This window comes from Poecilia formosa, unplaced genomic scaffold (genome assembly GCF_000485575.1).
Source record: "Poecilia formosa unplaced genomic scaffold, Poecilia_formosa-5.1.2 Scaffold26, whole genome shotgun sequence".
Lineage (NCBI taxonomy): Eukaryota > Metazoa > Chordata > Actinopteri > Cyprinodontiformes > Poeciliidae > Poecilia > Poecilia formosa.
In genome coordinates, this window is record NW_006799965.1 from 2,547,783 (window position 1) to 2,567,909 (window position 20,127).

Genomic DNA, 20,127 nt, shown 5'->3' on the forward strand with positions numbered 1-20,127 from the left:
TCTGTTGCATCTCTCCATGTTGAAACACTCAGAAAGCACCTAGTTGTAGTCAAAGGCTGCATTAAAGGGCCGTCCTGTATTTTTATTTTTTTGACCTTCCTGAGTCCAACAGTGTCTTAGCAAAACATTTCACTGACATAGAATCAATTTGCATGCAGCAAGTCGTCTCCTCACAGATAATCTAACCTGGAAATGTTAAAGATTCACTTAAGTTGCGATGGGAAAAATGTGTTGGTGTTGGTAAACCTTAACTGAATGTCCTCTGGGAAATGTTTTAAGTCTGAGTGTAGAGATCCTCAGAGCCACCACGCGGTTCTGCCTGTGGGTGGCTCTAGTTCAGGGCGTCATGTCAAGTCGATCCAATTAACTTGTGGTTTCCAGTTTATGCACGACGACGCAGGACGACGTCGCTTCGGTAACGAACCCTGACTACGTCCACGCGTAAAGCCGTTTCAAATACTAGAAATGCATCCGTATACGAAGTCAGTTCTGTCGAAGTCTGTTAAGCTGGTTTATTTGTGACGTAGATGTGCCAAAGGCTCAGTGTTATATTCACTTTATGTTGAGGCAGAAACACATCTAACAGCAGCAGGAATCTGGCCTGTAGACGCTGCGCACTTCTCTTTTTTTATTACAAATGTTTGACTTTCAACATGTTGCCTCCTGTTTTGCTCCACCACACCGGATTTAAAGCATGTGCAAGGGCAGCGCTCGGTTATATAACATATGCGAAGCATCGATTCACAGTTTTTTTCTACTTTTTTTTTTTTTTTTTCATGATTGAGTCATTCAAGGAACTAAATAAACGTAGCATTTTAGTGTGATTCTAAAAATGACATTTCGGCGGCGTCATGTTTTGGTCCATGCAGTTTTCTGTTGCATCTCTCCATGTTGAAACACTCAGAAAGCACCTAGTTGTAGTCAAAGGCTGCATTAAAGGGCCGTCCTGTATTTTTTTTTTTTTTTTTTTTACAATACACGAAAGTTGCAATGTTTATATCTGATTTTGTTACTTTCTTGTTATTCCTCGTTTCCTTTTAAGTTTTAATTTATTGAAGAATCACCCAGATTCAGGTCTGATGGGGCCACCGAGGCCCCTGAATCAATCACACGAGTGAAGTTTGTGCGTTTTTGCCCTTTTTGTGTTCGAACCCACCAGGGAGCGGATGAAGCTGCCCTACATGGCCGAGCAGTTTGATCAGATGCTGAAGATTTCCAGCGAGTTCGTCCGGCTGCAGGTTTCCCACGAGGAGTACCTGTGCATGAAGGTCCTGCTGCTGCTCAGCACAGGTCAGACTTTTTCGCTGATAATAAATGCAAACAATAATACAGAGTACACTTAGCATTTAATACCCTTTTTAACACTTGGAAATCGTAGGAGCACACACTTCAGCACGTTTAATTTTTCGTCATGAAACAAGCACAACGTCATGTAAAATTGCGATGAAAAAATAGTTTTTAATTCTTTATTTATTTATTTTTTTTGATTCAACATAAATTACGTCAATACAGTCCTTCGGTTTTCTGACTAGGAAAGGTTTCGTCTCTCTTTTTAACTTGTCTCGTCTAGTAAAACTGGAACTGCACCAAAGTGGTTTGATTTGAATTATTTTCCTGCGTCAGGCGTTGACCTCGAGTGTTCCCCTCTCCCCGCAGTGCCCAAGGACGGCCTGAAGAGCCAGGCGGTGTTCGACGAGATCCGCATGTCGTACATCAAAGAGCTGGGAAAAGCCATAGTGAAGCGCGAGGAGAACTCCAGCCAGAACTGGCAGCGTTTCTACCAGCTCACCAAGTTGTTGGACTCCATGCACGAGGTACGGCATGCAACACACACACACACACACACACACACACAGAATATTTGGATTTGCATCAGCTGTAGAGAAAATCAAGCGAGTGCTGTTTGATGACAGAGATTTTACCCCTGAGTCAGCCATTTTTATTTATTCAGCCTTTGCTCAAGGTCGGAAAATCTTTCTAAAATCATTTTTAGTAAATAATTTATGGGTTTTAGGAAGAAATTACTGCTCTCACTGGCAGATTATTTCACTTATATCGTGACATGGAAGGATCTTCCAGTGGAAGTAGCACATCGATATTGGGGAATATTGACTTTAAACAATCTCCTTTATGTTTTAGGCTTCATTCCAAAATGGCTGCAAAAAGGGATTGAGAGGAAAACTTAAAGAAGTAATGACTGAACAGGTTGAAGGTTTACCCAGTACAACTATTAATATCATATTATCTTTTTTTTTTTATGCTACAACAATCAATTTTAATGTTTTTTAATTTAAATGATCTATTTTTATTTTTAGGAATTAACAATTGGGTGAATTACGTTTGCAAATTGAGGCGCTTGATTTTATTTGGGGATATCAGAGCAAAAAAACGAATTTTATTTGTAATATACGATATTAGAAACCATTTATATTTTCTTTCTCACCACGACAATGCACTACTTTGTGTTGCTCTCTTACCTAAAATCCCAGAAAATACACTGAGGTTTGCGACTTTAGCACGACAAAACGTTGAAAGCAGTTCGCAACGCGCGTGCAAAGCGTGCGTCCAGTGTGACCCGCGATTGGTTGACGGCCTCTTGTCGTGTGTCCACAGATGGGCAGCGGACTGCTCAGCTTCTGCTTCTACACCTTCGTGAATAAATTCCTGAGCGTGGAGTTCCCCGAGATGCTGGCCGAGATCATCAGCAATCAGCTACCAAAATTCAAGGCCGGAAGCGTCAAACCTCTCCTCTTCCACCAGAAGTGACTGTTTCCCGTAGCAGCAACAATGCCTTAAACTCCCACCACGTCACCTCACCAGCCCGACAAAACCTCCCCGCCCCATCCCCCCACCCCACCCACCCCGCTGGACAAGAGCAACAAACGGAGAGGACTTTTACACCAGTAGGGAGCGGTGTTTCCTAGCAGCAAGTGTGCATCTCTGTGCTGATGGGTCTGGTGGGGTGGGGCGGGGAGTGGGGGGCCGCGGGAGAAGCAATGTGTGTGTGTAGGAACCAGACCTCGAGCACAAGACGTTTCGCTGTGTTGAGTAGGCTAAGATGTAGTGTCTAATAACGAATAGGAAAAGTTTGTGAAGCTAACGGCAAAGAGAAATAGGCTAACATTCATGTTGTCTCAGGTGTCTTACCTTGAAATTCAGAGCGATATCTGAAATAGAAACAACAAAATATCTATGTAAAGGTTCTGATAGTATTTTCTACATTTTCAAAGTAACAGTTTATACACTTTTCCAGGTCACCGCTGCCCAAGGAGGCAGCAAATCGGAATAACGCGCTCTTATTACGTAGGCTTTTTGTGTTCCACTTTTAGTTTTTATAGGAGGTTGTAACGAAAACGTTTTTTTCAGTCGCACAGATACGACGACGACAACGAAAAAAACAAAACAAAAAAAAAAAAACAAAACAGTTTTCTAGTGATTTTTTTCAAAAGCATATTTTATTTGCTTTGATTATAACATATAAAGTTGTGTGGGCCTGTTAGCCAATGGAGTCCTCCCACAAGCAGACCTCTTCCAGGTTTACATGTCAACTACAAAAAGGGAAAAAGATGTGCCTTTTTTGCTTCGAATATCATCTAAGCCATGTTTTTTTCCTGCTATACGTGAACCTCTCATCATCTACCTTCATTATAAGTTGATTGTACTTTTTTATATATTACACGCAGTTGCAGCTTTTCTCTTTTTCTAGTGGCTGTTTATCTTTACAAATGGCAGCTCGCTCCACCCTCTGTGCGTAGAAGTGTCGTCGTTCTCGCTAAGAAATGAAATTTAGCCTGCTTCCCTTCCCCGCGGTCCCGGCGCCGTCGGTGCGACGCGAGCGCTCGGCGCTCGGCGAAAGGCTTTAAAAAGACTGTGAAGATGGGCTCGGTGTTGTATATCGGTCTTTCGAGAAAGACTTTAAAGATGTGGAAAAGTGTGGACTTGTTTTTAATCTTGACCCCTTCCCCCGCCCCCCGGTAGTCTAATCTTTAGAAAAATATGTGATGGATACGAGCGTTCCTCAATCACAAGTGGAAGGGCATGTGTTGTTGTGCTTGCAAGCTTGTCGTTTTTGATATTCGGAAATACTAATATCTGTAGATTTATTACTGCTGAAAGCGATTAGAAAATAACCGTCCTCCACCCTTTCTCGTTTTTTTTTTAATCAATCGTTTTGGTATAAATAGTCGTAATTCCTCTGAAGACTCTTCTTCTGCAGTACAAACTTTGCTCTTTGTAAGAATTGGCTAAGGGGTACCTTTTATTCTTGAAACTGCATACCTTTCATTTTCTTTAAGGAATAGTTTAATTTTTTGGGGGGGAAAACAGTTTTTTTTTGCAAAGATGTAGATTGGTACTACTGTCATGTCTCTGCTACAAGCCCAAGTTAAGAACGTGAAAAAGTGAACTCCGTCTGAAAGAAAGAAAAGCTCTCACCTCTGGTATCGACCGTCTCTTTACTGAGATGAGACGTCTGGTTTCCACCGGCTGATCGTCCTTCTCTGTCTGGCACAATAACAGGCTAGAGAGCTACTCATTGTAAATAAAAAAAAATCACATTAATATTCAGAGATTGATATAATCAATTAATACTCAAGCTGTCATTATGCCTGATTTGATATAGTTATATAAATAAGTCGCGTTTTTGTTGTCGAGAAAATTCTAAATTAAGCACTGCACTTGTAATAAAATGTGAATTTGAATGCGATGCAGGTATAATGACAATTTGGAATCAAAGTAATCGATAAACCTTCCCAGTCACAGGTGTGCAGATTATTGTACCGCTAAACGTTGCTTTGAAATTTTAAAAGAGGTTTTCTGTGCCATCCGTTCTGGTGTTTCATCGATCGCAGCGAATACAAAACACCGTAAAGTCTCAAAGACTCCGAGCAGCATGTAGGGCTTCCAGTACCGTACGGCGTCTGTGTCAAATGTACATCCAGAAATCCGCGCTGCTGTAGAGACATGATATGTATTAACCTCAGGTCTTAGCAAGAAGACAAATACGACGGTTTCCCCCCGGAAATCAATGTAATCCTTCTCAACAGAATAAGTAACGGCTTTATGAATAAAACAGCACTTTTGTTCAGGCGTTTGGTCGATCACGTGAACCTCCCACAGATGCTGACGACCGGTAAATAGCCCCCTGTGCTCCCTCTGCAGCCCGACTTCACCTAAAGTTTGCGTGTATGTATGCCGCACCCTTTGCATGTGTTCTGACTGTCTGCTACGTAGCCGTGCCCCGACGCCCCGCCTCCCTTTCCCCCCGCTGCGTTTTTTTTTATTTATTTATTTTTTTATCAGTTACCACATCGCAGTGAAAAAGAGTCCCATTACTGACTGCGGAGGCAGGCAGAGCTGATTCTTTTTATTCTCTGGGAACTTTTTTTTTTTTTTTTTCTGTTTGATTTCTTTTCCTGTGCCAAACTCCTGTTTTTGTCTATTTTCAGGGATGCTAAAAGTCGGTCAGTATTTTTTATTGTTTTTTTTTTTTCTTTTTTTTTAATTCTCAGACAAATCCAAGCATTAAAGCGTAAAAATACTTCACCTGGTGAAAGGAGTAAGAAGTCCAGAGCTGCCTGACCTTCAGTCCCATGCAGTAAAGGGGGGGGAGTGTCTGTCGGTGTTCCTGATTGATGCGTTGCAACATCTCTCTTCTAATCTGCGCAGCTTGTCGTTTGTGTGTCTCCTGACTCCCGATCTGTCTTTTACTTTAAGATTTTTACTATGAATGTGATATTTAAAGAGTTATTAATAAATTAGATATGAACTGTTATCTGTAGATGATATGTCGTGAGCTGTCAGAAAGAAACAAAATATGTCAAGTGAACTGCTCACTTTTATATATATAGACATACATATATATATATATATATATAGATATAAAACATGGCAAAGCGAACTGTTTTTCAATGTTTATCCCAAATACATAAAAAAAGCAACCTATATATGTTCTACTCTGCTCCAGAGCTCAGGTTTTTAAAAACAGATGATCTGATTCACACTTGCGTTGATGTCCACCTTCTGCTCCGACGTGAAGAACCAAAAGCATCCGACAGCTTCACGCACGCGTGGCTACTTCTGTGTTTTTTTTGTTTTTGTTTTTTGACGTTTTATTGTTAAAAATTCAGTTGACAGATGTGAAAAGTTGTAAGGAATCTGCCTCCGCCGCTCATACCGTCTGTAGACTCTAACAAAACTTTCTGTTTTCCTCTGAGGTTTAACCAGAATAGATGAAAATCATCCTTGCTACCTACCTGTTTGAGGGTTACTTTCACATTCAGTGTATCCAAAACTCTGCTGCTGCTCCTCATCTTTACAAGTATATATATATATAGAGAGAGAGAGAAAGAAAGAGATAGATATATGTATATACACACACACATATATATATATATATATATATATATAAGAAATCGCACACTTGCCTCATCTTGCCCAGAAATGTAGCCTGTTTACATTTTTGCGCACAACTGAATATGCAATAGAAAAGACGGATAATCTTATCACCTTCACCTTTGTTTTTTTTTTTTTTTTTTTTTTTGTTTTCCATCCTTTTTAAACACAGTATAAGCTACTTTCATACAGGGGATCTCACTTCTAACTTTTATCTCTGCAGGCCAGATTTTCTGTTTTGGGGGAAAATATTCAGGAAATTGTAATCACTCACACAAACGACCTATTTAATGTTTGAGTACAAGGTGACCAAAGGCGACAGATTACACATAATGTCAGTGTAAACTCCAGAGCTCTGAGATGACAAATGTACAGCTCTCTTCAGCGGGTCTCACAACCCCTTTTTTTTTTTTCTTTCTTTTTTTTTTTTAAACAAGTCTTTGGTCAAATTGTGTGATACTGTGAATAGGATAGGACTTGGGCTTTTTTCATACACAAACTGTTTGTGAAAGTAATCAACCAGCTTGAATCTAAGAACTTGCACTACCCAAATATTGTTTGAAAGTCTATTTTGTATAAAACATATGCAGACAGAAACTATGAGACTAACAAAGGGCGGATCACGTTTCACTGGTGTATGTTTTCTCAGAAAAAAAAAGAGTTTTTTTTTTTTTGTTTGTTTGTTTTGCCTAAAACAAGTTTAATATGTACATATAATCCATTGTAAAGAACATGTGGTGTATTTGTCTTCAGATGGTTTTTTCAGTACCTGCCCCTCTGTATTATTTCTCCTCTGTAGCGTGACTCTTGTTGATCTTTCTCCTCCATCGATTAAAGGTCAAACCGTACGTGTTTGTGTGGTACTTCTCCAGTAAAAGCGTCTGTATGCTGACATCAGCCCCGTTTTGAACATTGGACATGGTAAGGTCGTTGTAAGCCCCACCTCACCCCCTTTTTTTTTTTTGTTTGTTTTGGTAACAACACTTGTTCATCCAATAAATTTTTTTTTTCTCCATCTGACACCTGGTTTATTTACTGTTGAGATGCCCTGAGAATGAACCTCGGCACTGTTAAAGATGCAAAGCAGAAGCACTTTAAAGGCGCTCGCACCTGACGAGGGAGAGCCGGCGAGAATCGCATCCGATTTTACGTAAACTACCAGCTGATCGGCGGAATACATCGGCATCATGTTTTACCGAACGTCTTTGATGAAGAAAGTATCCTTCAGGTGAGAAAAACAACACAATTTTGCCATGTGAACCACAGAATTTAAATGTACTTCTTTAGCTTTCAGACTGAAATTAAGCAGTGGGTTATTGCGAAGTGGAAGGAAAACAATTCATGAATTTCCAACAAAGAATGTGAAAAGTTTGGCATTCCTTTGTTTATTAATCCTCTTTTAAATAAAAATAATAATAAAGAACGGCAAATATATTTGTCCAACTGATCCCGTTTTAGGTAATTTAATAAGGGTGTTCTGTGATCACCATGCGTGACATCCCTGCTGTGAAATGTGGTGGCAGCATCATGCTCTGGGGAGGTCACAGTTCGTGCGATGACGGTGGAGCTGTGAGACCTGGACTGGGGAGGAGATTCCCCCGTTCCAGCGGGACAGGAGCCCCGAAATGTCAGAGATATGATCCACACAGGCTTAGATCCAAGGATTTTCCACTGTTAGAATGATCAAATTCCACCTGCATTACTTTTGAGAGTCCTTTGAAAAGACGGCTGCTTTAGTGGTGGGAACATACGACTGAGAAACCCGTTTTGTCATCAGCAATTTTATTTGAATAGCACACTCAGCAGCTAAACATAGTTGTGAAAGTAAAGAATAAACCTTACACTGAATTGGCAAAATAAAGAGAAGTAACGAAAGAAACCAATGTCCTTTGAAACTCACTGATTCTAATGAAAACATCTGGATGAAAACATCTGCTGCTGGCATATTTAACATCCAGCCAATAGAATAATATGAAACTGTCTTTTACTGCTGTAGAACGTTATATCGAAATAAAACTGGAGCATTAAAATGCAACATGTTTACACAGGCGCTACAGTTATGAACCGTTTTAGGGAGTTTTAATCCCAGTTGATTCATGACGGAAGGTGCAGGTTGAGGCAGGAATCGGGAGCGCGCCTCGCTCGTTCTCGACGACACAAACAGTAGACCCACCGCAGGGCACAGACCATCACACCCCTTCCCCTACACCTCCCCCGCCCCCTCCTGTGACCCACCTGCTGAGCCCCCCGCTGTCCCCTGAGGACGATGGCGGATGAAGACGCGGTCGCGGCCGAAGAGCGAGCTTGTGACGGCGGCCCCACGCTGCGCGACTACCGGCGGCCGACGCGGCTGTACTGCATGAACGGCGGATACCACCTCCAGATCCTGGCCGATGGGACGGTGCGGGGCGAGCGGGATGAGCGGGATGATCACAGTGAGTGAGGCTGCTGCCGCAGCACACTGCGCATTTTCCATCCAGGTCAGGCCTGCAGCATGATGCCTTCGCTTCCGCCGGTGGAGCATCAAACTGCAGCACGTACGGCCCACAAACCAGGGAAGCTCGGAAATGATTGTGATCTTCTCTAAAGTCGCAAGCACACAGCTTCAGGGAGGCCTTGTGGTTTTGTTCACAGGTGGATGCAGTACCAACCAACATAGTTTTACTCAAGTCACAGTGAAAAGTAGCGAGGGATTTTATGAACTTACTCAAGTAAGAGTAAAAAAAAGAAAAGTATTTGGTGATTCAGGTAGTAAATCATACTTAAAAATTACGTCTTCAGACAATGTTATGTAAAAAATGTCGGTATTTTAAAGACCAAAAATGAAAATAATGCATATAATTGCAAAACAAAAAAAAAAAATCAAATTCTTTCTGTATAAAACTTTAAGCTTCAGGTGTGTCTATGTCTGGTGAATTTTTGGTTAAAACAAAGCTTCATTCAGTGGGACGAGTATCCAGACATTTTATTTGAGTAATAAAAGTACTCAAAAAGTACAGAAGTACAGCTTAGTGAAAATACTGCTAAAAGTCTTCTTTTCCCCAAAAACATGACTCGCGTAAAGGCAACAGAGTAAATGTAAGAAGTTACCATCCTAAGTCCACTTTCGTAGCTTTCAGTCCTTTTTTTCTGGAAAAACATTCATGTGTTGATTAGAAAGACTTAGAAAATACTCAGTGACGACCCATCTGTAACTCCGTGGTAGAAAAGGATTATATTTTTTTAAAATGTGCCGTGAGGTTCTTAAGGCCTTTGGAAGAGGAACAGGCCCACAGCATCACATAACCTCCACCATGCTTAACAGAGGACATGAGTCACTTTTTTTCCCGTTGTTTCACAACAGACCCATGTGGAGAGTTTGTTGCTGATGGCTGAACATAAAATGTTTTGTTTTGTTTTGTTTTTCTGGGATCACTCCCATATAACCAGTTGGCGTGTAGCTACTATAGTTCCTAAAGGCTGTTATGGAAACTTTATGATACCATTGTGCAACTTTGTGCTGCTGATCTCACAGATTTCCTATCCGTCTTGCTCACTGAGCCCAGAGGTTAGATAAATATGGGACCTCACCAAAGAAAATGGTTAAAAGAAATGTTTTTGCATTGCTGTTGTACCCAAAAAATCATAGCTTTACTCATTGATCACATGCTCTGATTAGCAGAGAAAAATAAGACCTAAAATGAAGGATCATATTTATTTATAAATGGGTTCTTTGAGGTACCAGTAATTGTGCTGAGGGAGTTTTAGTTTAAGACTGTTTTTTTTTAATGTTACTGAATAAATGCACTCAAATTACATCTACTGCAAAGAGACATTTGAAAGTATAATGTCTCTCTCTCTCATTTATTGAGGAGGAGACCTGATCTGGCTCTTTACAGTAGTTGCTTTATCTGAAGTTCACAAGTGAAACAGTGAAAAAAAAAAGAAATGTTTCAAATAACAGAAGGAATGCTGAGTAATGTGAGGTGCAGTGCCTGGCAAAACAGCTCAGAGCTCTTAAACTTTTCCACTTTTTGTTACATTTCAACCTCAGATGTTACTGGATTTTTTTTCTAAGTTTTACTTTATGGAGCAAACTGACAGAAAGTGCACAGAGAGCTGGAAGGAAAGTGGTGTGTGGTTTTGAATTTTCTTTTTCACATAAAAATCTAATAATCAGGGCCTGAAAAGGAGACTTTTGTGGATGCAGGGCAGGACAAAAGAGCAGCGAGAGAAGTTCAAACCATCTCCTCCACCGATCATATTTGGGGAGATGATGACGATACCCTCCGCTTCAACGTCTCTCTGCCCGGCTTTCTAACTGTACATCCAGACAGATTTAAAAGGGGAGTGGCAAAAGCAAATGAGGTGGATTAGCAGCGCTCGATGACGACTGACTGAATCGTACAGGGCATGTTGCCGTTGAATATCAACTCTGCTTCTCAGAAAATGAGCTGTCGGTCCTTCCAGATCCTTCCTGCCCACATCAACGTCCACAACAACTCTTTTAAAGATTCTACGATAATATTAGTTGCATTTACTTTCTTTTTGGGATGAATAAAACTGAACTGGCCTAAATCCCAAACACCATGTCTGGAAATCAGGCACTGCTCACCTCCTCCTTTGGCTGCAATCATCCCCCATAGTGAAGCAAGATGGCGGCAGCATGATGTTGCAGAGACGGGGAGGTGGGCAGATGAGAGGAACAGGCAAAAGAAAAAAAAAAAAACACTTCCAAGCATTTATTCAAGAATACCTGAGATGGTAAATTAATATCAAAAAATGCTTTAATTATTATGCAAGTATCATTCTGTGGGAGTTTTCTTATTTTCTAAATTAAAACCTTTCCTGTTTCTCAACATGGGGTGTTGTGCGTAAGGCTTGAGAGGAGAGCTCTTAATTTGTTTTCGGAGTTTTGGAGGCTGTAACGCAACGTGGAGAAAGTGAAGCGCTCGCTGTGAATTGCTCCCAGCTGCGAGCGTGAAGACGTTTGCATGGATCAGATGTGCAGGAAACGTTTCCCTGTTGTCAAACCAACACAAACAAATAGGAATCAGCACGTGTTTCCCCTTTTCTCAGAGTATGTCGACATTTATTTATTTTTTTCTCATCAAAAGCACATTTAGACCAGCCGAAAATGAAAACACTCTCCTACATGCTTACATAAATATGATTAACCGTCTCTGAAGCTCTAAGGTGGGGATCAAAGGTTAAATCTGTCATATAGATTATTTATTTGGCTTATAAAATAACAGCAGCAGCAGCAGCTTCCTGAATGGAACCAGCTGCAGCAGAGCTCCTGCAGAGCCGAGAGCCTCTGTAAAGGTTTGTATCTAGTCTGATTTCTCACCCGTCTTTCCCGTCAGCTGTGCTGAAGCTCATAGCCGTGGGCAGAGGCGTCGTCGTCATCCGGGGAAAGGCGGCAGAGCGATACCTGGCCATGAGCGCTGAAGGCCGTCTGTACGGCTCGGTGAGTGTCCAACAGCTACTTCTGACGCTCTGGAGATCCATTCAGCTTCATGTGTGGTTCCTTAAGCCTTCCTTCTCCGTCAGTCCACAGTAACCGACGAGTGCTACTTCCTGGAGAACCTGGAGGAGAACCACTACAACACGTACAAGTCTCAGAAATACCAGGACAGCAGCTGGTACGTCGGCCTGAAGAAGAACGGCAGGACTAAGCTGGGCCCAAGAACCCACATCGGACAGAAGGCCATCTTCTTCATTCCCAGACAGCTGGATGATTCCTGGGATTAGTGAGCCTCTCTAATGACGGGATGTGAGGAATGTTGTGCTCTGATGCATGAGTAGTTTACCTCTAGAGTTTTATCCTTCCTGTCAACTAACACGTCTGAGCAGCCTTTACTTAGCAGCTATTTAACTGAGCTAACTGAAACACAATCCTGATTTCACCAAACCTTGAACCAATTATAAGTGGACTTTAAGAAGCGTTTTATTTGATGGCCTAGAAGGAAGACTGCTGACTTTGTAATTATCTAGCAGGAAGTCTTAAGACTCCCTCTACAGGGGCATAAACTACAAAACATTATTCCAAATAAAGCTAACTGTTCTGAATTGTATCAAAACATTTTGGTGGAAAGTTGAGTGGAAGGAAGAAGTGTGGGAGAAAGGAAAAAAAACAGGAATAACCAAAGCCATCAGAAGGGATAAGCACTTCCTTTTAATAATGTAGAGATACACATCTCCAAACATGGAGAAGCAGCATTCAGCTTCTATGCACCACAAATCTAGAACAAACTTCCTGAAAATTGTAAAACAGCCGAGTTCCTTTAAATCTAGACTGTTCAGAGTTGCTTTTGCACCATAATAAATGAAACACTAACCAACATTTTTGATGTTTAATGACGACACTTGGAAAAAAAATGTATCAATTGTTGATTTTTGTGTTTTTATGATGTAAAGCACTTTGAACTGCCTTATTGCTGAAATGTGCACTACAAATAAAATTTGATTAATTCTGTTCAGCAACTTCTGAAGCAGAGAGAGTGCTCTTCTGTGATATTTTGATTTGCATTACATGCAAGCCGATAATCAGAGCCAACAGAAACTAATACTTGAATTTTATCCATGTGCAATAAATCTATGTAAGCATATGAATGTGCCTTGTTGTATTTAATGAAATTAATCGCCTTTTGAGTAATATTCTGGTTCTTAAGAGATGTGCCTGTATGTGGAAAGGAAGAACCAGAGAAACTTTATCACTAACCAGGTTCCTGCTGAGTTTCTCTTAACTTCCCCTGTGAATAAATGAGCAAGAACCAGAACTCTTGACATTTACAGGTATATAAAACTATTCTTGTAAATTCAAAAGGTTGTAGGTTCAGTGATTTAGTGACACTTAAGTTTCTGCTGATAAAAAAAAAAAAACTCAATAGAGCTTCAAGTCTTCCTTGACTTGAAGCTCTATATTTTGAGAAAAGTTGTATTGATGGGTGGGCAAAAATTAGAAAAAGATAAAAATAGACGACCCGGAGGACCCATTGAAAGTGACATTTATTTAACACTACATGATTTCTGTACAGTTACATAACAACATAACCCCAAAGTTTAGCTCTACGTCACAGAAACAAGCGTAACTGGGCTGTAATCAAAGCCATGGCAGAAGTATGAAGTTAATGATTCAAACCGTTTCCGTGTGGTCTGGGAATAACATCGTCTGGGTTTTACCGCCGACACTTCTAGAAGTGCAGCTGAAAAGCAACGTTCTTAATTTAATTGATACCAACTTCTAACGCAGTGTGAATGAAGAAAGTTGAAAGGAAAAAAAAAAAACATCTGTCAATTAAATCTTAAAGCAAAAATCCCCACCTGGAGGAGGAATTTCAGCTATTTTTGTGCTCATTATTGTGATGCAGCTGTTCAAACTGGATCATTAACAGCTGAAATCCAGACAGCTTTTTTTTTTTTTCCTTTTTCTTTTAAATCTCTGAGCTTTTCCTCCAGCAGAGATTCTCCCTGACTCACAGCGGAGTCATCTGCAGGTCAGACTGCAGCAGTCAAATGAGACCAAAATTCACCAGCGCCACTGCAGCAGCTCAGAGATTTAGATGCTAGTCTGGGTGAGACGAAAACAAGAGGCTGGATTTCTTTTCAAGAGCATCTCGGTAAATTGAATTCTTCTTCCAGGTTTGGATTGTTTCACCTGCTTTAACCCGCAGCAATTATTAAAAGAAACCTCTGACAAACAGAGGTCGATCTGGTATGTTTGGATTGCAAATTACAAGCAGGCTCTCTTGTTTATCTCTCACCGAAAACGTCTGGAAATGTAAAGACAAAAGCCGCCCCCTAGCGGTTGAAGAAGGAACAGCACAGGTTAAAGCCAATAGCTGATTGAAATGCAAACGTCTCACTGGATATTAGACCGATGAAGTGAATGTTACAGAGTGTGCTGCATGTTGTGGTCAAACTACAGTGTTGCGCGAATTAGAAAACCCGTTGGCCAACATGAGCCCAGCTCTAATTAATTAACCTGGCGGCGGATGCATGCTCTTATGCTACCATCAAATCATATAAGGCAAAATACTCTTACATTACAACAGATGTAAATAGCACTTAACATTAGCCACTAATGAATAGCTAAAGGGACTATTACTGCTTACCATGTTCCATTAATGAAATGTCTAAACAAAAGAAAAACACATGTTTTATATATTTCCTGAATATGTTACCATCTTGAGGTTCTCTTCGTCTAGAACTCGTCTGGCTGATTTCCGGTCAAGTCTCTCTTCGTGCGACTCTCGAGCGTCGTTTTGCTTCGTCTGCTCTCGCCGCCTTCCATCTGCTCGACGTGAAGAGAGGAAGAGGCCGGACAAAGATCAAAGATCCGTTTCTGCACCAGATGTTGCGTTACAGACGCGGCCGCATTTAGGTTGGCTAACACATTTATTGGCTACTCTGGTGAATGTGTGGAAAAAAACAACCCTTAAAACAACAAATAAAAAAGAAGATTGAAGCTCATCACAGTAAAGGAATTTCACACTGAGACATCCCACCTTTGATTTGACTTTGGAAAGTGAAGTGGGGGGGGGAAACAAATTTGTAATAAATTCTGAGATGCGTTTTGGGGGAGATGTGGAGTTTCACTCTACTGGGACTTTATCTAGAACCGTTTGGTTTAATCTGTCGACATCTTCCCACGGCAAAACGTGACGAATAAACATGGTTTTTAAACTGGTCTTTTTGGAGAATCCACACAGAAAAAGATAAAGTCAGCCTCAGTCCAACAACATAAATACTGGAGAAAACCTGGACTATGGACGATCTAGAGCTAATCCATAGTCCTGACAGAGTACAAGAGTGTTAAAACTACAAACAGACGGACTGATAAGAATCGTGGCACCAATGATTTTAGAGAGAAGAAAATAACAGAAACTTTCAGTGTTTAAAATGATGTTCCTGCCATTTTTTTTAACACATTTACCAGTTGTGCCTGTAACTCCAGCAACCAGAGTAAACCATCATCTCAGCTAGGGAGGCTAAATTAACTCACCTCTAATAGATGAAAAGCACTCTTGTTCTGGGCAGGTTGGCGTAAGCGGGATCAACCAGTTTGCGCACTCTGGAGTAGTTAACGAAGCCTCTGATGAACAGCATGAACCCTGAAATCCACAAATGATGACATAACAGACAATCTCAGACATACAACCATGAAAGAAGCAGATAAAGTTTGTTTAAACTAGAATAAAACGACTTTTAATACACAGAACGCCTCTCACTCACCCAGAGCCAGGAACACCCACCACAACCAGTACTGTCCGTCAAAGTATCCGGGGAAATAAGTGGAAAACTGCAGGAACAGAAAGAGACGCGGCGTAAAGGAGCTGCGCGCGTGATGCGCCCTGAACGGCGAGCGCGTGGAGACGGAAACGCGCTCTCACCCTGACGATGAGAACCCATTTGATGAGGGACAGGCCGAAGCCGGAAATGGCTCCGTATCGACCGGCCGCCGACGTGGTCAAACAGAACGACAGAAAGAAGCCGATCCAGTTGAAGAGGAATGCCACTGGGGGACAGAAAAATGTCCCAAATGACGTCAAGCGGGAGAAACGTTTGTCCACATGTTTGAATACAGAAAGGAACGAACGGGGAACGTCAGACGGTGTAGCGGTGAAAACAAACAAAACTAAAAAGGCATTTAAAATATGAGTCTGGAATGATGCACACTTGCTAATCAAAAAAAAACAACTAATTAACTCTGAGTGACTGTAAGATTCCTACTTTATGTGGTTGGAGGTTAAGCATGTTGAACTTAGTAACAATCATACAAAATGCTGTGAAAACGTATTTGCTCTCTTGCAGATTTTTCTAATCAAACCAATTTTAACACATAACATAAATAAATAAATACAACATGCTGACTTCAAATAAAGATTTCATTCATTAAGCAAAGGCAGCTACCCACACCCCCCCAAAAAAAACTCAGAGAAACTTCACAAAGCTCAAAGCACAAAGACTCAAACTGTTCTGCTGCATCTCGGTCTGAAGATCTCTGATCTAGACGTACGACGCCTCCTCTCTCTCTCTCGCTCTGCATCGGTTTGCCAGCAAACAATTCAAACGTCTAGACCACGTCTTACTGAAGAAAGTGAGCATGAAGATGCCGTCGTTTCCTATCCGCAGCTGGTCGGCGTCTTCGAAGTCATCTCTGGCCACAAAGTCGTCTTCCTGCAACGACAGCGGGACATGCAGTTCCAGTGACTCCCTGCTTACTTCTGCTGCCTCCCGACACGGCAGAGAGAGGAGGAGACGTACCGAGACCCTTCCGGTGACCAGGGGCACGGCGGCCTCGGCTTTGCTTCGCTCGGCCTCGTCGTAGGAGGGTAAAGTGGTGGCAACGTTGTACGACGGAGGGTTGGGAAATCTCCCTCCATCTTCCTTGTATTCATAGAAAGCTGCGGATGGATGGAACGGGTGAAGAGGGCTTTTGATCAGCGTGAAGCTTACAGGAAGAGAAAAAATTACGAATTTGCAATGCAAAGTTTATTTTTTTTTTGCTTTCTGCAATTTCTGCCTGTTATGATGGATGTTAGTCAAACCTCCCATTCTGTCTCCCATTGGAGACCAGCCGTGCGCTCTGTGCTAGATGTCTTGTTTTTAAGTACTTCAGACGGATGTAGAAGCACAAATTAGAAATGACTAGTCCTTCAGTGTTAAACTGCCATATGTAAAGTCAGAGGCTGGTGAGAAAAGATTGTACGTTTTTAATAAGTACCAGGCATTTAAACCTTGTATCTTGAATCTCTTGCAGACAATAAGCACGAGGGGAACTTTGAGACGTAAATGCAGGCATACCATCGCTCACATCCTGAAGGTTTTGGAACATCATGTCTTGGATAGGAAGTTCATTTGACAAGATTTGAGGTCATGGTGCAGATATTTTCAAACCAGCGGTTAAATGTGTGTGAAAGCTCAGACCTGAGGTGCCACGCACTACGTACACTAACAGTCTGGACGGCAATTTTAAATGATTTACATCTAAGTCTGCTTTCGGGGACAAACGAAAGCTAAGAACTACAGATTATTACCTCGCTGCGGTTAAGGACCGGCTGCTGACACGAGCAGAAGAAACCTTCTTTCGCTTCCCTCTAAAAACGAAAGCAGCAGCTGAGAATTCGAAACCCTGACCTGGGTGGGATGAGTTACAGCAGGAAGAACGGCAGTAGCAGCGGACATGTCCGTTACTGCTCACGCTCTCTCCCCCCCCGCCCCCCCGCCATAAAAGCCAAGACTTTTATCTGGGTCGTCTGGCTCTCATCCAGGAGTGCTCCTTTCAAACACTAACAACTCCAGTTCAGATCAATGAACTCGTCCAGGAAGAGCTCCAGGCTGCATCCACTTACGCAACACGCGGGTTGACCTACAACCTCTAAAGACGCGAGATTAGAAACATGACACTCGCTCCACTCAGCCTACACCACTCAGATTTGTAGGCTCCACTCAGCCTACAAATCATGTTTGACATGACTTTTTTTTTCTTTTTTTTTTTGGGTTGAATACTACTTTTTTTGTTTTGACGTGATATTTTTTTTTGGATTAGGCAACACATAATCTAGGGCCGAGAAATACTACTTTTTTTGTTTTGACGTGATATTTTTTTTTGGATTAGGCAACACATAATCTAGGGCCGAGAAGAACATTCGGAGTTATTTTCCATTCATATGCATTTTAATACTAGGATCACAGTGGTAGTATTTACTAACTTTACGGAATGTGTTCTATTTAAACTATTGATTGCCGGTCACAGAACGGCTTCGGTAAAATACTCTTGACTTTCCAGATGTAGTTGGGTTTTATGCACTTTGCGAGAATAATTGCTCTTAGAAAAAGATTCATTTGAAAGATTAACGCCGTTTGCTTTTGAAGACAAGCACTTTCACTTTAGACGCCGAGTTGTCATACAGTGGTATCAACAGGACTGAGTCAATAAAACAGGGCGTTGCCCAACAGGTGGAGGTGAAGCAGAGACTTTCTTAACCTGCATCGGCTGCAGCAACGCTGCTGTAGGGAGGTGGTGCATCCTGTCCAGAGCTCTCCTGGGAGGGCTGGGCGGGCTCCTCCTCATTCACCAGCTGTTGAAATAAAAGCACACAACAGCAATATAGCTTTTTGTCTGAACAAAACACACTATGATGCTGGATGAAAAACAATTATGTAGAAATTCTGAAAGAAAGAAAAAACAAACATCTTCACTATTGCTGACTGCAATGTGATATTTAATGTAAATAGGATTGTTTATCTTACTGAACATTGTAGCTATCCAGAGAAGATGTGTTTACTTTAAGCAGGAAAAGGACAAATGTTTATTTATTAGTCAGGATCACTTTCTGGTTCCCTCATCTTGTGGAAAATTGCGAAACACAAAGTAATTTAAACTTGAAACACTTTATCTTAATAGGATACAGTTACCAAAAACAAATTCACACTTGTAACCATATTTATTTATTATACCAATTAATGTGGAGCTATATGGACTGAAAATTTGGTAGCGATATTGTGTAGTGTTATTGCTAAAACTACAATAGGACAAACTTTCAGCAATGGACTGTATAGTTGTGAATGCAAAGTGCAGGGACTCAACAAACATTCAAAAAAATTAAGTAAATAAAAGTAATAATCCTAATACTGCTGTTAACTTTAGGTGTTTGCAGATGTCTTCAGGTACAGTTTGATGTCATAATTCAGCCGATTAGTACAGGACTCATGTTTTTTCTCTCTCAATGTTTGCCCAGACAGAGAAGTCTATTCTATTATAACTATCTACTTACGCACTTACTACATACCATTAGTTTGGTGCTATTGAATAACATACATTATCAATGATTTCAAAAGGATCCTAAAATAAATGTATCAATGTTAATTTATAGAATTTTGAGGGCTCTATCAGATGAAATTACTGGGTTTGTTACTGTTTACATTCTTATATTTTGCATAATATGCAAGTGTTCTCTCTTGGCCTGAAGGCTTAGATCGTTTATGCCTCAGGCCGGCCTATTTTTAAAGCAAACACGCAGTACGCAACTCCACAGGATGTTAATTTCTTCTTTGCATTAGTATTTTTTTTTAAACCAAGATTCACATTGTATTTAGATCTAAAATTATTAATTTCTTATAGACTTACAATCTCTACATTTTAGTGATAGCTTTTATCTTCAGATTAGCTTTACTGTCGCATTTCTATATCACTGTTATGAGGTTTTCCTGAAGTTAACGTTACAATCAGGACTAAACTAGTTTTCAGGCCAGCTAACGTTCTAACCGATTAGCTAAAAACAAACATGCTACCTTTATTTGACAGTAACAGTCATATTACCCGAGTCTGACTGGGTGTAGTTTTGTTTAAAACACAGTTAAATTATTTTGCTTCACATTGAGCCTCCGCCCGTAAACAAACGCTCGGTAGCTTTAGCTTCTTGTTTCGCTTACTGACAGCTAGCTCTTAGCAACGTTTCAGCGAGCCAGCAACCTGTTACCTACCTCCTGATATCTGACGTTGCTGTTTTGTTCTGCCATCGTGGAAGAGGGGTTAAATGTTTTTAACGTCCCCCTCCGGTTTCAGACTGTGAAAATTAACCTTGAATAAAACTAATCTTGCCGACAAAGAAGCAGAAATATGGTATTTCCTTCCACTAGTCGGCCATCTCCTTCCTTCTTTCTCTGAGCCTAGATCGGTTTTGAAGCTGCGTTCAAGGACTGTCGGTAACTGTAGTTCTCCATATATACCTAAAATACGATTCGTAA

General features: G+C 41.0%; 3 protein-coding genes across 5 annotated transcripts in view; 2 read left to right on the forward strand and 1 right to left on the reverse strand.

The window, feature by feature from the left end:
- nr3c1 (nuclear receptor subfamily 3, group C, member 1 (glucocorticoid receptor)) overlaps positions 1-7,241 on the forward strand; it is a 38,741-nt gene extending 31,500 nt beyond the window's left edge. Inside the window, exons 7-9 of the mRNA XM_007548397.2 lie at positions 1,160-1,290; positions 1,657-1,814; positions 2,614-7,241. Coding sequence (XP_007548459.1) covers positions 1,160-1,290; positions 1,657-1,814; positions 2,614-2,766 — 442 coding nt within the window. The 3' untranslated portion in view covers positions 2,767-7,241. The remainder of the gene's footprint in view (positions 1-1,159; positions 1,291-1,656; positions 1,815-2,613) is intronic.
- Positions 7,242-8,565: 1,324 nt separating this feature from the next.
- On the forward strand, positions 8,566-12,499 carry fgf1a (fibroblast growth factor 1a). The gene is made up of 3 exons (XM_007548396.2): positions 8,566-8,828; positions 11,739-11,842; positions 11,926-12,499. Exons 1-3 carry the CDS (start codon positions 8,660-8,662, stop codon positions 12,124-12,126), a joined length of 474 nt encoding a protein of 157 aa, XP_007548458.1. The 5' UTR covers positions 8,566-8,659; the 3' UTR covers positions 12,127-12,499.
- An 866-nt stretch (positions 12,500-13,365) lies between these two features.
- Positions 13,366-20,071, reverse strand: ndfip1 (Nedd4 family interacting protein 1). Of its 3 annotated transcripts, XM_007548399.2 has the most exons (8): positions 19,864-20,068; positions 18,365-18,458; positions 16,642-16,781; positions 16,467-16,554; positions 15,768-15,892; positions 15,610-15,676; positions 15,380-15,488; positions 13,366-14,668 (listed from the first exon to the last, which is right to left on the reverse strand). In XM_007548399.2, exons 1-7 carry the CDS (start codon positions 19,897-19,899, stop codon positions 15,382-15,384), a joined length of 657 nt encoding a protein of 218 aa, XP_007548461.1. In that variant the 5' UTR covers positions 19,900-20,068; the 3' UTR covers positions 13,366-14,668; positions 15,380-15,381. The 3 variants fall into 3 exon arrangements, with proteins under 3 accessions (XP_007548461.1, XP_016525101.1, XP_007548460.1); XM_016669615.1 differs by having other exon boundaries at positions 13,366-14,694; positions 16,467-16,781; positions 19,864-20,071; XM_007548398.2 differs by having other exon boundaries at positions 16,467-16,781; positions 19,864-20,070.
- Positions 20,072-20,127: the final 56 nt, after the last annotated feature.